At 35.3% G+C, this 18,362-nt stretch overlaps 1 protein-coding gene across 2 annotated transcripts in view; it reads left to right on the top strand.

Moving 5' to 3' along the window:
- The window catches only part of LOC109848900 (E3 ubiquitin-protein ligase listerin), a 25,575-nt gene extending 7,470 nt beyond the window's left edge, over positions 1-18,105 (top strand). The window contains exons 8-16 of one of the 2 annotated variants that reach the window (XM_020418622.1): positions 1,829-2,484; positions 2,791-3,280; positions 9,436-9,968; positions 11,325-12,132; positions 13,407-14,133; positions 14,219-15,303; positions 15,401-15,856; positions 16,643-16,873; positions 17,425-18,105. In XM_020418622.1, coding sequence (XP_020274211.1) covers positions 1,829-2,484; positions 2,791-3,280; positions 9,436-9,968; positions 11,325-12,132; positions 13,407-14,133; positions 14,219-15,303; positions 15,401-15,856; positions 16,643-16,873; positions 17,425-17,652 — 5,214 coding nt within the window. In that variant the 3' untranslated portion in view covers positions 17,653-18,105. Of the gene's footprint in view, positions 1-1,828; positions 2,485-2,790; positions 3,281-9,435; positions 9,969-11,324; positions 12,133-13,388; positions 14,134-14,218; positions 15,304-15,400; positions 15,857-16,642; positions 16,874-17,424 lie in introns of both variants that reach the window. The other variant, XM_020418621.1, reaches the window with a different exon arrangement.

Genomic DNA, 18,362 nt, shown 5'->3' with positions numbered 1-18,362 from the left:
CCTTTTACAACTCTGTCATGTCCCGCATCTGTACCTGCACTAGTACCCGTACGCATGCAATTTAGGTGAAACTTTTATCTGTAATCATGCAACTCTCAATTCTCACATTACATATCTTCTGCATTGAATTTTTGGATCCTTTGTTTTTTCACCTCACAATTACATTATCTTGAACTTGAAGATAAATTACTATTCTGTTAGAAAGTGTGGTTAAGGTTTAGTTTTATTGGCCTGTTGATTCTGTTCGAAAATAATTATCATCTAAAAATGTTGGTTATATTGATTTATTAGTAGTATTTTCAAGTTTATGCTGTAGAATTTACGTTCTTCATTAGTTTAGTACTAAAACCTATATTTTTTCTTGTATATACTCATTGATTAGATCAGGAGCATCTCAGAGATATGTTAAGTAAACTAGTTGTAGTTGGCCATATCTTGGACTTGACTGTCGAAAATATTTGATAAATTTGAGATTCCACATAATTCAAAGGATTGGGTTACGATCTAGCTACATGGCCTGTATGTTATACCATAAAAATGAAATGCGGACAGCAGAACATGAATGTCTACCGAGCTCTAGTAGGGATAGAACTACTTATATGAGGATATTCCTGGAACTTGTCTCTGTATCGCTTTTTAGTTCTCAAAACTGCCCTCTGGTAAAGTTACTTTTCTTCCTGGGGAATTTTAAAAACGGACCTGATTATGGATCGGCTAAATGCCAGAGGGATACTAGTTAATAAGATATTAGACCTCTTATGCCCTGCCATTATACCTTTGGTTCTTTACCCTGATCATAGTTTCTATTTAACTGTGTACTTCTTTGTATTCTTCATAAATTTCGTTACTGCCCACTAATCAGCTATATAATCTTCTGAATATATCGACCAAAAACAATCCTAATTACACATAAAAAGTGTACTTTGGATGCATTTGTTTCACATCCATTGTGCTACCATCACAAAGAAAAATATTGTCTAAAGCCTGCTTAATATGCATGCATTTTTACCCTGACATTGTGCTGTGTTTATCTGTGTATGAATTCATGTAATAGAACACCCCACAAAGGAAAGTCAGGAGATAGCTAGCCTGCTTTGGAATGTTAATTTTCTTTTAAGCTGACTGAAATGGAAATAAGCCAATGAAAAATCGATCTGATCTACAAATTTATACAATTTCATTTCCTTGCACATGCACAACATTGTACATGTTTTTTTTTCTGTATTAGAGAGGAGATGAGAGCCAAAACATTTTGCTTTCTCTAAAGGTGCTCTATATTCTAATAGAGGTGGTGAAGTTTGATAAGCCACTGCAAGAGCATCATCCGTTGCAATAACCTCATCTAGAACTGGGAGATGTGGGCTGCGGCATTATTGTAGAATGTCAGTATCTTTGTTTCTTGTATGCTTCAGTAACTTTCCTGTTTATCATTTGTTTATGAATTGCCACATATGGGATGCTACAATAGGAATCTCTGGATGCAACAGATACATTTTTCAACAGGCTCCAAAAGTTCAAATTAAACATTTCCATTTGCATGTTCATCTAAATTGAGTGTTGATAATTCTCTTACAGTGTCTATTACTTGATTGATATTTTCTGTTACTGATTTCTATCTTCTCATTGTACAACTTCTTAGTTACGATATTTAACTCCCGTGGTATGACTAAATAGAAATTTTATCAAATATCTTTGTAATTTGATGTCTTCAAGAGCATAGTGGTTTTTTTACTTGTTGACAATAAATTATCTCTCTCTATTTTAACTTATCGCTTAAATTTTAATTTTTAGCATTCTTGTTTCTCAAATTGATATGTTTCTCTTATAGGTAATTTCATCATCTCTTCTGGCAGTAGCAACTCTTGTTGATATTTTATTGAGAATGAAATCTCAAAGTAATGATTCTGAAGCTGCTGCCACTGAGCAAAAGCTTGCTTCCAAGGCTACAGAAGTCACACTATCTTCTGCTGAAAAAATATTGGCAGCGCACAATTCCTTCCTCGAATTTTTGAAGTGCAAAAGTCCTGTTATTCGTTCAGCTACGTATTCAGCTCTAACAAGTTTCATTAAACATATTCCTCAAGCTTTTGGGGATAATATGAAGGCAGTTTCTGCTGCTGTTCTTGGTGTTTTCCAAGAAAAGGATGCATCCTGCCATTCCTCCATGTGGGACATGATATTACTTTTTTCAAGAAAGTTTCCAGATTGTTGGGCCTCCAACAATGTTCAGAAAGTCGTCCTAAATCGCTTTTGGAATTTTCTTAGACATGGGTGCTATGGGTCAAACCAAATTTCATACCCAGCTCTAGTTGTATTCTTGGAATCTATACCTCCTACAGCAGTTGGTGGGGAGAAATTTATTCTTGATTTTTTCCAGAACCTGTGGGCTGGAAGAAATCCATTGCACTCCTCTGATGCAGATCGTGCGTCTTTCTTCAGGGCATTTGAAGAATGTTTTCTTTGGGCGGTGCAAAATGCTTCAAGGTGTGGATTTACGTTTGTTCTTTCTTTAGATTTCTTTATAGTCCGTAGGCCGGTCTTGAATTGACCTCAATAACCAGAGGTTCTTTCTTTAGAGTTGATTAGTTCTTCGTCATGGGGCATTGCAAAATGCTTCAAGGTGTTAATTTAAGTTGGTTCTTTCTTTTGATTTCTTTAAAGGCCATAGTCCGGTCTTGACCTTCATAACTGGAGGTACTTTCTTTAGAATTGATTAATTCTGCGTCAACTCTATCATCAAGAGTGTTTTCCATCCTTATTCTTTTGTTTGTTTCCAATTGCTTTATCCAGATATAATACATCTCAAGATGCCATAAATCCTCTGTCTACCAAACTTGTCAGCAACATTCTTGTGGAACTTTTGTGGCGGGACTATCTTCTGCTTGTAAACCTGAAAAGTAAAGATGAAAGTCAATTTCTGATGTCTGATGGTCTAGCTAGTGAAGGCATTCAACTGTCAGAGGAAAAGTCACAGGAAATAGTCAGCGCTAGTCGCCCTACAGGTTACACTGAAGAATTAGGAAAATGCATTGTTGGAATTTTGGCAGATATTTCCATCAAGGAATCCTGCTTACTGACTGAATTCTGTACAATATTTCTCAAGAATTGTTTGGACATTTTCCAGCAAGGAGAGAAGCAGACCAAATTTCCTGAGTATGTTGAAAGGATATCAAATTTCTTTCGTTTACTAGACCAGTATGCATGGCAGAAAGGTCAAATCTGGCCTTCTTATTTGGCAGGACCATTGTTTGCGAACTCTTTCAAAATCACCAAAGCCATGGTAAAACTTCTAACTGATGCATCAGATGATTGTTCTTATATTTTCCCTCCTATTTTTCTACGATATCCCTGTATAATTTAATATATTTGCAGTCCATTGAGTCAATGGGTATAGAAGATAAATAATTTGAAGATACTCTCAATCAGCAATAAACCTAGGAATTATTAAGGCAATATTACCTTTCACCGCACCCCCTGCCTCACCCCGCCCCGCCCAAAAAAAAACCCAAAAAAAACCAACCAAAAGAAAAAAAGAAAAATAAAAAGAGTCAAAAAACCACCACCACCACCTCCGCACACAAAATAATCCATTAGGTCCATACTTCCTCATTTTCAAAATTGTTACCATCATCATCAAGCCGAGGCGGCAAAAACCACCACCACCAAACCTTTATCCCAAATGTTTAGGGTCAGCTATATGAATCATATTTTTCCATTCCATTCTGTTGCGGGTCATTTTCTCCGTTACGTTAGTCTTAATCATATCCTTCTTAATTGCTTCTAACCAAGTCATTCTAGGTCGACCTCTAGATCTCCTATCCCTATTAACTCTAATATTATCACTTTTTCTAATCGATGCACTAAGGGGCCTCTTTTGTACATAACCAAACCATCCTAATTTATTCTCTCTCATTTTATCCTCAATAGGCGCAATCTCTAATTTACTACGGATGTATTCATTTCTTATCCTATCTTTTAATGTATACCCACAAGACCATCGCAATATTCTCATTTCTGCTACACATTTTTTAAACATGTTTTTTTTAATTACCCAACATTTGACCTATAAAGCATAGTTGGTCTTATAACCGTTCTATAAAATTTTCTCTTTAGTTTCATTGGTATTCTACGATCCCGAAGCATTCCTTCATTTCAACCATCCCGATTTGATTCGATGCACAACATCATCCTCTATCTCACTATCATGCCTAATGATAGATCCTAAATAGCGAAAATGATTAGTTTTAGATATTTGTTAGCCATCAATATGTATCATAGACTCTCTTTCCTATTTTTACGAAAAATGCATTCCATATATTCTGTTTTTGTTCTACTAATTCTAAAACCTTTGGACTCCAGAGCTTGTCTTTATCTTTCTACTTTAGCAATTCTGTCTCTTCTAGTTCATCAACTAATACTATATCATTAGCAAATAACATACACCATAAAATTTCATCTTGAATGTGCTTAGTAAGTTGGTTCATAACTAATGCAAAAAGATAATGACTTAAAGAATTGACCCTTGGTGTAAACCTATGGTAATGAAAAATGGTTTAGTCTCTCATTCATTAGTTCTTACTCTAGTTGTTACTCTATTATATATATCTTTAATCACATCAATATATATATTAGATACATGTTTCTTTTCTAACACCCACCATATTACCTCTCTAGGTATTCTATCATAAGCTTTTTTAGATCCATAAAAATAATATGTAGATCCTTTCTCTTCTCTCTATATCTCTCCATCAACCGTCTCAAAATATGTATATGTTCTATAGTTGACCTCCCAGGTATAAAACCAAATTGATTTTCAGATATACATGTATCTTTTCTTAGTCTTTGCTCAATTATCCTCTCCCAATGTTTCATAGTATGACTCATGAGTTTTATACCTCGATAATTTGAACAATTTTGTATATCCCCTTTATTCTTATATATTAGTATCAAATATTAATTCTCCGCTCATCCGGTATTCTTTTCGTCTCGATAATCTTATTAAATAGTTTAGTTAACCATCCTAAGCCTATATCTCTAAGACATTTTCAAACTTCAATAGGGATATCGTCCGGTTCTACTGCTCGTCCACTTTTTATTTTCTTTAGAGCATCTTTAATCTCGCTAATCCTAATTTTACAACAATATCTACAGTTCGTATCATTAACTATATGGTCAAAATCTCTATTTTACTTGCTTGTTTGATTATCATTAAACAATTGATAAATGTAACCCCTCCACCTCTCTTTTATTTCACCGTCGGTCACTTAGAACTCTTTGATCCTCACTTTTAATACACCTAATATTACCCAAATCTCTACTCTTTCTTTCTTTAATCTTAGCAAGCTTATATATATCTTTCTCTCCCTCCTTAGATTCTAACTTCTTATAAAAATTTTCATAAGCTTTGTATTTATCTTTTTTGCTTCCTTCCTTACTAGTTTATATTTTTTTAAGTTTTCCTTACTCCTACACTTTTGCCACTCTTTATATAAAGTTTTCTTCTCTTTAATAACCTTTTGCACACTCTCATTCCACCACCGACTCTCCTTACCGTCTAATCTATAACCTTTAGACTCTCCTAGTATATCTTTAGCCACTTGCCTAATACAAAAAGACATGTTATTTCACATAATATTAGTCTCATTATCTATATTTTATATATCTTCTTTCATTATTTTATCTTTAAAATGTATTAAATTCTCTCCTTTTAAATTCCACCATTTAGTTTTTTGTTTTTTGTTCACGTTAGTTTTTCTACTCCACTTTTTAATAGATATGTCTAAGACTATCAATCTATGTTGTGTACTTAAACTCTCATGGTATAACTTTACAATCTTTTCATATTAACCTATTCGCCATTCTAGCAAGAAAAAAAAGTCTATTTGACTATTATTAAAATCACTTTTAAAGGTTATTAAGTGTTCATTCCTTTTTCTAAAAAGTGTATTTGCTATTATCAAATCATACGATATTGCGAACTCTAGAATTGATTTACCTATATCGTTCTTATCTCCATATTGAAACCTCTAGGTATCCTCTCATATCCGTTATTATCCTTACCAACATGCCCATTAGGATCCCCTCCTATAAGTAATTTCTCTCCAAGTGGGATTCCTTGTACTAATTTATCTAATCTATCCCAAAATTTTCTTTTAGTACTCTCGGGCAAGCCTATTTGTGGTGCGTAAGTACTAATAATATTAATAACCTCTACACCTAAGATAACTTTTATTATTATTATTATTCTATCTCCAACTCTTCTTACATCTACAACACTTCTTTTATTATATTATCTAAAAGAACTACTCTATTCCTATACTTCGCTTTCCCCGTGTACCAACGTTTATATCTGGTCTTTTCATTTTCTTTAGATTTTTCACCTATCCATTTAGTTTCTTGTAAATAAATTATATTTATCTTTTTTCTAATCATGACATCAACTAATTTCATTATCTTTCCGGTAAGTGTACCTATATTCCAAGTAGCTAATATAATTCTATTTTCTTATAAAAGTCTCCTACTATTTTCCCTCTTAGACCATTCTAGTCTATGCCTAATACTATTAGGTACCCTATTAGAGGATTGTAGAATCTTAGAACATCATTTCTTACTTGTTATTACACTGGGGTGACATCGATGTAATGCGTCGCTTCCGGTGGACGCCCTGACAAACCACGCTTGCTTACTTATCATTGCATCGGGGTGGGATTGATGCAACGCGTCACGGTGGGGACGCCCCAACGAGTATATAATAGGATTCATTTTGCATGTGGATCCGACTATGTTTTACGCTGGCTATCGGCTACCTAACACAATCCTCCTTTATTCTGGCTTGGGATAGGCAGTGCTGACAAATAGCACTGGCGGAGTTTGATTGTATAAACAACTTATATAAGCAAAAATCGGATAAGAATTCTTCTCCTATTGATGTAATGAATCTAAGGGTGAGTTTGGTTTTGCTGGACTTATGGTAAGTTGGTTGTATAAATAGCTTATATAAGCAACTTACATAAGCAGCTGAAAATAGATGTTTTGTAATGACATAGCATTAGCTACTTCCAAAAGCAGTAAGGTGTTCTATAAAATTGTGCTTCAAGATCATTATAAGTGAAAATGTCAAAAATAGATATGGCTTCAACTATCAAAATAAACAAGATAATTTTATAATAGATAAAGTAATAATGTCAAAAGCTAAAGGATATCTATGGTATTAAAATGTAGAAAACAGAAACTGCTTTTAAAAGCATCCTCATGTTGCTTCTAAAAACACCCCCTTAAAAGCACCAACAGTTTCAATAAGCATACAAAATAAGTCGTACCAAATACCATTATTCATTGCTTCTTGAAAAAATAAGTAGAAGCATCCAAACTGGCACTGAGTCTTGTGAAACAGAAGTTACCGAGGGAATGACAGCTCAACTCTGAAAATTTTCCCCCGCAATGTCTTTAACTAAATCCAGCTTCCAGCACCTCCTGGCCTCATTTTACTAGACCCCATTGGAATCATACTTCATATCGGTCTATATTACTTCTGGCAGGTTTAGATCAATCTTATCCTTCTCGTCTAGATTCAAGTAGGCTGTAGCCTTGGTGAATATAATAGGAACCATAAGGTAAAGAAGAAAAATAAGAAGGAATTGAAATGAAATAATTATTTTAGGAAACTGAATAGATTTAGAAAAAGAAAGTTATCCAGGTAAACAAATATGTAATGAAGGGCTAACTCTCTTAGAATTCTGAGAGGTGTAGTCTACTCCCATCCCTCACCCCATTGAAAAGAAAAACCAACACAAACAGATGCAAGAAGAAGAGGGAGGCTTCATTGGATTTTTTTTAAATAGCTGTAGACTTGAATAGGAACACTGGCTGGAGGAAGCAGATAGCAGTCTTTTAGGTCAGAAATAGAAAAAGAACAGTGCTTGCAGGAGGCTTTTCCCCCCTTTTTTTGAGGGAGGGTGAAAGTGAAATTGATATGAAATTCACCCAAATAATGTGACGAAAACATGTAAGCAATGAAATGGGATCACTTTTCCCTCCCCCCATCTTTCTTTCCTATTACATCCACCCTCTATCCTCTTGAATTCAAACTAACAACAGATCCAAATCTGATCATGTATTTCAAGTGGGCTCACTGCATTGGTGTTTTCCTTGTTAGGTGTTCTATCTTGTTGCCTCATTTGCAGTTTATTCTCCGCACTAATGACCAGCCATCTTATTTCCTCATGGATAGCCTTTTACCTTGACTCTCAAACTTCTAATACAGGATAATATATTTTCCTAGGGTTAATTGCTGCTAGACCCTTGTAGATATCTCCTACTTGTGGATAGACTCCCTGTAGTTTCTAGTTATGTGGATAGACCCCCTGCACAATTTGCCCAAGCACGTATAGATTAAGAGAACTTTTATTTTTCTTTTAGGAGTGAAAAAAAGCAATTTGGGGTCCGTACGCACCAATAGAACTACAGGGGGTCTATTTGTCTCTACATTTTTTTTTTTGACTTTTTTAAGAGTAAAAGTTCACTCAAGGGGTCTATCTGCACAATTATAACTATAGATGGTCTATCCGCAATTGGGCGATACTACATGGGGTCTATCTGCGCTTAATCCTTTTTTCTATTATTTTATTTAAGAGAAATAAAGTAATGACTTAGGTCATGTAAGACATTTAAGTTTAGTTTGTCAACTCTATAAAGTATAGACCTTTAGCTTGACATTGGCCTATGGTTCTTATTCGATTCTAGATAATTGTTTTTCTTTGAGTGGATGATTAGCTAATGTAAGAAAAGTGTAAAAAAAGTCATCACATGGATCTGCTATATTATTGTATGAATTCTTTACTTGTCAACCAGATGAAGCATAAATGTATCGTATTTGAAGCTGGGTAGTTGTATATTTATTTATGTATTATTCTTCCTAATAGAAATAAAGAACTTTCTTGTGTAATATATGCAATGGTGAGGTCTGCTTTATCAAATGTTCCTATGATAACCTTTAATCTTTTAGCTTGAGACGGGCCTTCATTCCTATTGCTTTTGGATTATGATTACTTTAAGTATAAGCAAATTGTTCAAAGAATCAATTTATAGTTAAAGCTAGTTTTTCTGTGAATTATTTTATATTTGTATCACTATAAATACGGTGTGTATTTGAATTTGACCTATTCCTTGTCTAATGATTTCGAATCCAGTCATTCACTCGGGTTATTTTCATCTTGTCTCTCATTAATCCATCATTGTGATACATAGTTTGGTTGATATCTATTATTCATTCCTTTATCTCCAAATTTTGTTGTTGATTCTTATTTTCTTTTTATGTGCTACTGAATCCTGTGTCTTTGTTTATCTGACTTGATTTTAATTTGTCTTAGTGATTATGATATGGTTTTCCTAATAGAGAGATGCATATGAATTCTATTTGACCTTCATTGGACGCAGGATTCTCCAGATGCTATCAGATTTTTGTACATCTTGATTGAAATATTTGGACCTATAACGTTGTTCTCATTCCTCCATTTTGGCAACGGAGACCAATGGAGCATTGACACTGTTCAGGAAACTAATTATGAAGTGAAAGTGAAGTTTTTTTTGCAAGCATTCAGAGATGATTTTGTTCCTTGGTGTTTCCATGGACATACTCGCTCATGCAGTGAAAAAATTGATCTCTTGATTGCTTCAATTCAAGATGAATTTTTCTCTGAGCAATGGTGTTCTGTCCTCACATATGCTACCTGTACCGATCCAGATAAATTCACTAAGCCTGATATAAGGCCTTCAGATGTTACTGATCAGACTGAATTGCTGGCAATTCTTATTGAGAAAGTGAAACGAAAAATCAACAAAATGAAGATGAAAGCTGTTCAGAATATAGGCTGCCTCCCAGTACACTGGCAACACAAGTTATTAGATTCAGCTGCAATTTCAGTTCTTCTTCATTCTCCTCCAAGTACATCTGATGCTCGGTTTCTATGGTAATTGATTTGGTTTTGGTTCTAGGGTTTATCTATTATTTTTATCTGGTAGTCAGCTTTATATATGTCATCAATGATGAAAATTATTTGCCTTTTTACATCTTGAGAGAAGATTTACGTAAGACAGCTGAATGCATCACTGAATAGTGAATATACAGTCCAACTAGAATAGGTTCCTTGTCCTTAATGTTCCGTTGAAGATAATTTCCTCAAGCCGGGAGTATATCCTTTACTATCTCTTGTATATTTTACATCATGCGTCATGTTTAAACCCTGAGATATATTTGGTGTCCAGGATCAGAATCCTGGAAATCATTTTTTTGTCTTATTTATTCTGGATATGTTAGAAGAGAAAACACACGCACAGGAATAATGGATATGAGCTGCCACCAGATTTTGCAAACTGAGCTGCCAAGAGATAGAAATGGTGAGGTTCACATGCTCTGATGACTATCAGGTGGTCTGCACCACTAGTCTATCTCTTGGTAGCTCATTTAATGAAATGAGCTGCCACCTCGTGCTCATTTTACACATACAACGGTGTGAGATATCACATTGTTCGAGGAACCCTAGATGCTGTAGCTCGGTGGAAACCAAATTCTTTTCCTCAGGATCTCTTGGGTGGAAATAGGGAACGAAGTAACTAGATTAGACGGATTTGGTAGAATCCCCTTCTCCTTTGCTCAAACACTTCGTAAAAGAAAAGTAAAAATTTACATGTGTAACAAGTCGCTCTTGACACGTTATTGTATTCACCCAATTGAAAAAGGATGGCTTAATCTTTTGATTGGAAAACTGGTTTAGTTGTGCTTGTGATATTTCTAAATATCTACATAGTTATGCCTTAAATATGTCTGTTATCAATTGACAGGTATGACACTCGTGGTTATAATTTTTTGACTTCGATGTCATCAGACATTTCGTCATTTTGACTTCGGTTTCTTCATACACATTCAAAGTATTTCTGGTTACTTAAGTGAGAATTTTAATCTATATGTTTAAAGATACGACTCCAGAAAATCTGTTCTTGTGGAAGTTTCCTAATTACAAACCATTACACCAACAGAGTAGGTTTACAAATTGTTTACTTATGTTCCTGTAGTTACCCCATGATTTTTCTCAGTCAAGCCTCTGGTACATATTCAGTTCTGTAAATTTCTTTCTTGTTATAGTTAGCCGAAAGGCTTCTTCTTGGAAAACATATTCTTAAGCGCTTGGACCAATGGTGGCATAACTTGCTTCAAGATAAGAATTTTATATTAAATTGTCAAAATCTTTTCTTATTTCCTAGATTGATAACTCTCCTGTTTGATACATCTGTTGTTTTTTAAACCTTACCTTCATAACCTGCTACAGCGCGGTACTAGGAGGCTCAACCGAAGATGACAGAACGTGCTTTGTTTCAGGAGAAGTGATAGTCAGTGTATTTCAGGAAATCTTGAAAAATTTAGTAATATTTCTTTCCTTATCTTCATTTGAGTGGTCAAGGCTTTCATCCTCTTTGCTGCTGTCTTCTAGATCCTTGGACTTAGTGCAGAAATCATCTTCTGCTGACAGACTTAAGATTGCTCAATTTTCTTTTGAAGTCCTTGAAGGTAGTTGGACTTTCTGCTCGAAGATGCTTGGTGCGGATCATGTTTTGCTTCCTTCTATTTTGGCTGCAATTTTTATCATTGACTGGGAATGTAGCATGTCATCATGTTTAAGCAAGGAAGATTGTTCTGAGGGTACTGAAAATTTGATCAATCCTGATATCTCCTTAGCAACAGACGGAATGGTTCTAGTTGATCATTCAAAAGAACTATTTGATGCAAAGTTGATGCTTGGGAGAAGAATGCATGCTTTTATCCATAAGATAAGTGTCTCATCTTTGATGCTTTTCAGTTCTAGCAACATATCAAGACTGAGAAGCATCTTAGTTCAGACACTTAGATCTGCAGCCTTTGAGACTAATAACTTGACTTCTGATCGGATTTCTTCTTTGTGCTGTGAATGGATGCTGGATATGCTGGAAGTCATCTCTCATGATGAGACAGAGTTACAGAATATGTTGGATCAGTTACTAACAGAGGACAGTTCATGGACTATGTGGGTTGCACCATCTTCTCGAGATGAAAATGGAACAGCTACAATCCAAGTTAAGAGAGAGCATACAGGCATTAAGGTAAGAAACCCAGTTAAGTTCAGCTATATTTACTGATAGGAATGAAACTGAATTATGCATTTCTAGGATATAGTTTAATTTAGTTTCTTTCAATTGCCAGGGTAGCATATATTTTATCATTGTGTTTCACCATTGTATTTTTTGTCCCTTGCATAGAAAACTGACCTATTGGATTCTATATTATATTGTCACTTCCAATGTTTGTGGAGTAGGTTACTGATGCCTTGTGGCTCAATTGCCCTGTGGTTTTCATTGACTGCTCAATGTACATTGGATTCTTTTAGCAGTGTGCATGACAAAGAGTAGTGGTAATCAGGGTCTTACTCATGATTGCATAATAGTTTGCAAAACTCTGTTAAAAACTCTTATTTATTCATTAAAACTTACTTTAATACTTTTGAAACTCTACTTTTAAAATTAAACTGAAAAGTTCGGCTAGAAGAGTTGTTTCTGACAAAATCTTTTCAAATCCATTTTAATGTTTTTTGAGAAGAGATATTTTAATATGCTTTTCATCAAATTGTTACTATTATTTTGTTTAAGATAAATGTTTAAATCTTTAGTTAGCAGTTAGTCATAGATCATGTTCAGTGGACCTATTTATCTATGAAGCAATTTGAAATTAAACTAAATAAACTCAAGCTATATTTAATTTTTATAATTTTCCTTAATTATGTGATTGACCTAAAAAAATTGGTGATCTGTACATGTGAATTGGCATATATCTCTTTTTTTTTGCGACCGTCTTTTTTATACATTATGATCATGGTATCTAGTCAACCATTTTTTATCAGATTCGTTTTTTGGGGCTTACTTTAAGTACATTTTACTTATTTTCCATGCTAAACACGTATATTTATAAGTTATGATCCTTTTTTTGCCAAATCCTGGTTATTAACGACACACTGAATGAATATGAGAAGGTCTGAGCTGTCTACCTCTGGTAGGGAAGTTGCAATTCAGCCTGGGAAATAGAAATATGTAACGGTGGTGTCATGTACTATTTTGAACAAAACATTGAGTCATCTTCTGGCCTGTTTTCTATTGAGACATGCATACTTGAAGTGGTCTTATGTAATTTGTTACTTTTCAAGAAAAGTAGTCATACATATTTTGAGCTCGTGCTAGTTTTGTAGATTCTGCATTATAAACTGTCCTTTTCCTTAAGGCATTTGGATAGCTTAAAGAAATATTTTCTCAAACTATACAAAAGAATTTTATAGTTAGCTTTTCCTCTATTAACTGTAAATATTCAGTTTAATCATTGTATGCAGGAAGTGAGGCATAATCAGTTTATTGCTTTTGTTGAAAGGCTTAGCTCAAGTCTGGGGTTCTCCAAAGTGATAGCTGGGTTTGTTCGACAAATTCCAGATTCATCTTCTGTACCGTTGACTGAACATGATTCATCTTTCTCCTCCTCTTACTCCCGAGCATGGCTTGCTGTGGAGTTGCTTTGCACATGGAAATGGCAAGGGGGGAGTGCTTTAGACTCATTCTTACCTTCATTGAGCAAATATGCAAAGTATGAATCACCCTACCCTGAAGTACATGTAATTTTTTCAATAGTCAACATATTGTTCGATGGTGCCCTTGTCCAGGGATCCAATGGCCTCTGGATTTCTTTTAACACATGGGTTCCTTCAGATGATGAGGTTGAAAATATTAAAGATCCGTTTCTCCGTGCTATTACTTCCTTGCTGTTGATACTATTTGTTAAGGATAAAACTTGGAGAAAGCATGAGGCTCTTGAGATTTTCAAGAATGTTGTTGGCAAACTTTTTACAGATGCTACTGTAAATAGGACCTGCCTAAGAATTCTTCCCTTTCTTTTGAGTATACTTATTGAACCATTACTTCTTCAAAGCACAGAGTTCAATGATGCCAGTAAAGATGTCGTGCTTGCTCCTTGGAAGGATGATTCAGTTCTCAAGAGTGTTTTGAGCTGGCTCCAGAGAGCTCTTTCTTTTCCACCTCTAGGCAGTGGCTGCTCTGGAGAACCAGGTACTTAAAATTGCATTTACACAATTAGTAATTGTATTTTCACTTTGAGTATCTTGAGCAAATACCCTTCTCTTTCTTATGGCAGATCTAGAAGAATGGGTTCAACTCATAGTATCTTGTTATCCTTTACAAGCGATTGGAGTACCTGGAGGATGTAAGGTGGAGTTGGGGAGAGACATAAGACATTTAGAGAAATCATTGATGCTGAGTTTGTTTCAAAAGCAAAGAGGTGGCAAAGATGTTTCATCATCTCAATCTGAGACGCCATTTGCTGCATCAGCCTCTAAGAATTTAGTTTCTTCCTCATATTCGCAGCTGATTCTGGCAAAGCTAACAGCAGTATCAGTTGGATATTGCTGGAAGGAGTTTACTGAAAATGACTGGCATTTTGTGTTAGATAGTTTACAGAGTTGGATAGAATCATCTGTTTTGCTGATGGAAGAAATTGCAGAGAAAATAGATGAGCTTGTTATGAGCTCTACTTCTAAACCTAACCTGGATTATGTTTTAGAGAAGCTTGAACTAGCTGTTCTGGATATGGATCCAATGGCAATAAATATTTCCGGAACTGCTCTACTTGTGTTATCTCTTTTCTCGCAGCTTGTTGAGCTCCATGAAACAGATAGCACTGAAGTTTTGTTGACCATAAAGTTGGGAAAATGGGCCCAAATTAAAGACCGGGTTATGGAAAATATTCTCCGACTATTTTTTGCAACTGGAGTTGCTGAGGCAGTTGCAAGCACATGCAGCAATGAGGCTTCATCCATTGTAGCATCAAGCCGGATTGCATATTCTCAATTTTGGTCACAAGTTGCATCATTAGCTATTACCTCATCTGAGGATGTTAGGAATACAGCTGCAAAGTCTATGGAACTTTGGGGTCTTAGCAAGGGACCTATTAGCTCCTTGTATGCCATTCTTTTTTCTTCGAGACCCATACCTTCTCTTCAATTTGCTGCTTATAGGTTGATTTCATCAGAGCCACTATGTCATGTTTCACTCCTGAAGGACAACTCTCAATTGGGAAATGTCACTGCTAATGAGGATCTGAACCTGAATGGTTTTAACTCATCTTCTGTAGATTGTCTCTCTTTAATGGATGAAATTTCTTTCCTCATTCAGAAACCAGCTTCTGCTCTTCTTGAAATGGACTTAGTATCACAAGATAGGGTATGGCTATGTTTCTCTCGGCAGACTAATTATCTGGTTTTATGTCTTGGCTTTATTATCTTTTGTCTATACTGATATAGAGCTTTTGTATCTGCAGGTAAATGTCTTTCTTGCATGGGCTATACTGCTATCTTATCTACGTTCATTGTCACCTTCCTCCTCAGCAAGGGAAGCGCTGACTCAATATGTACGAGAATCTGTTAGTTCAGAGATACTGGATTGCATTTTCCAAAATATTCCTTTAAAGCAGGGTGTAGGTACTACAAAGAAGAAGGATATTGAATTTGTACCTGAAGCAGCTGTAGCTGCCAGTTTCGCGAAGAATGTTATAAGTTCAGGTTCTGGATTGTTAAACTTAGAGACACTTTGGCCTATTGGGACAGAGCAAATGGCTTCTCTTGCTGGTTCATTATATGGAATGATGATTTGGCTCCTCCCGTCTTATGTTAGCAACTGGTTTTCAAGCTTGCGTGATCGCTCTCTACTATCTGCTATTGAATCTTTCACTAAAAGGTGGTGCAGCCCTTCGCTTGTATCAAATGAGTTATCTCAGGTACGTGATCTCAGCTAATTGACCGTGTTGGTAGATAAACTTCAATCTTCTGATTTAGAAACGAAAGTGTGCGCTGATTTATGTTAGCCATCTATGAAAAATAAACATTGTTAAGATTTTGTTATCGGCAAGATTAGGCAGATATTTTAATCCATTGTTGGACAGGGCTTATTAGAAATTTAGAATTATTGCTGTCCTGCTTTTGGTGTTGTGAGGAATTTGGCACCATTTAGAGGGGTTCATGTATAATCTGTTTCATAGCCCTTTTATTTATCATCAAACGGAGAACATCTCTTGGAATTCAAGTTTTCTTAACATCATATGGGAAATATCATTGCTATTACTCAGATAAGCATCTGATATATATTTGTACTTCAGTCAAACCAGATACAAAATTACTGGAATTATTGTTGGAGACTCAAATGATGGATATGCAAGCGTGTTAACTAACATGCTGCTCTATTTCTCTATGAATATAGGAACTGTTGCTCACATTGCAACATTTGATCTATGTACTAAAACTGATAATATTCAAGATTATTTAGGGTTACACGACTGATCCTTATGCTAACCATCTCTATATTTTGGGAATTGATTTGATTTTGTGTTTGTGTGTGCGCACGCGCTTGTGTGTGTGGTTAAACGATTGTGTGGAGGGAGTACCTGGTTAAACAAATATTTGGATTGTGTTCTGAAGAAGCAACTTCAGCAATCATTCTTTTGATTAGGATTGTTCTTTGAACTCTCTAAATGTTTAGCCTCACTGATTTGCATCTGATTGGACAGGTTAAAGAGACTGTTGTTGCTGATGAGAATTTTTCAGTAAGCGTGAACAAGTCAGCATATGAGATAATCGCGACCTATAAAAAGGAAGAGACAGGAATGGATTTGGTAATTCGCCTTCCTATTTGTTATCCATTGCGTCCTGTGGATGTTGACTGCACAAGGAGCCTGGGAATAAGTGAAGTGAAGAAGAGGAAGTGGTTGCTATCTTTAACTGCATTCATACGGAATCAGGTTATTTCTTTTTGCTATGCTTGTAGTTAAGCTTTCTTGCATTCTTTAACTTAGATGGCTCCAGATGTTTTCATTTATCATGTTCCTGTGGTCTACATATAATGCATAAATGAATAAGTTATTGCCGATTATGCCAGGGATTATACTTAAGGAATCTTTTTAATTAGTTTCTATGTAAGATCTTGGGAAACTCGTATTATCCCATGATGACAAAACCATTTTGGATAATTTACAGAAAAAAATTCCATGTCAAATTTGACTTTCAGTCAAACTAGCTGGCACGGTGTTTCCATTGAAATTATTCAATTATGGGAAAAATGCTTTAAATCCCAGACATTCCTGACATGTAAGATCATCCAAGTCAACTTGTCAAATGCGAAAACTCCCTGCCTCTTTTAAAGTTTCCCTCCATTCGCTTTTTCATCACATTATTTTTAAACATATCAAAATTATTCTTCTGTATCTCCTCTCATTGTAATATTGTATTTTACTTGGACGATTGATGTATACAAGGTATTGAAAGATTTCTTTTCTCGTAATATTTTATACAGAATGGTGCTATAGGTGAGGCGGTCCGCATTTGGAAAAATAATATTGATAAAGAATTCCGTGGTGTTGAAGAGTGTCCTATTTGTTACAGCATCATCCACACCTCAAATCATAGCCTTCCTCAACTAGCTTGCAAGACCTGCAAGCACAAATTCCATTCGGCTTGCTTATACAAGTGGTTCTCAACTTCTCACAAGTCAACATGCCCATTGTGTCAGACACCATTTTGATCAGCTGTATCTAAATTATAGCACTTTAGCGACATTTCGCCAGCACATGCTCTTCGGAAGTCTTATTGGCTAGTCGTTGTACAGAACGAGTATGTATCAAGAATATACAGGCTGGAAGTATCAACACGCAAGTGAACAGAAACAGCTCAATGAACAGAGTCAAATATGTAGCTGAGGAATTTGAATTTTTACAGCAGCAGTATTGGTTGATTGAGAGAAACGTGATGTGGTCTTGTATTTTAGGAACATGGCTGTCTGTTGTGTAATATATCCGGCAATATATAGAGATTTTGGTGGAAAAGATGAGCCTTTGGCATCACTCAAGATGTGCATTATGTCTTCCAATGTGAAAGAACTTTTTTTAACTGAAAGCGAGTATAAAAGAGTTGTTTAGCACATTACTGGTAGTACTCTCAAAGTAATTCCCGTCAAATATGCCCAATTATTTTTGAATTGTTTTGTCTGTAATTGACTTGGTAGCTCTAGTCTCTTAATCTTGCGCTTGAATTAGTACTATTGTAGAGCCTGCATGTTACATGTCATCTGTTTGTGAACTGGATCAAAGTTCTTACGCTAAATGAGTAGGGAACTTTGATTAACTTCTTCCTATTACAGTAAGTTCCATACATCAACAGATAGAGCAGCACATTGATCCATGATGTATTTTTAAAAAAAAAAGGAAGTTCTCTCCTTTTCATTGCTCGGAATGA

This window comes from Asparagus officinalis, chromosome 7 (assembly GCF_001876935.1).
Source record: "Asparagus officinalis chromosome 7, Aspof.V1, whole genome shotgun sequence".
NCBI lineage: Eukaryota > Viridiplantae > Streptophyta > Magnoliopsida > Asparagales > Asparagaceae > Asparagus > Asparagus officinalis.
This window is presented reverse-complemented; position numbering and strand designations above follow the sequence as displayed.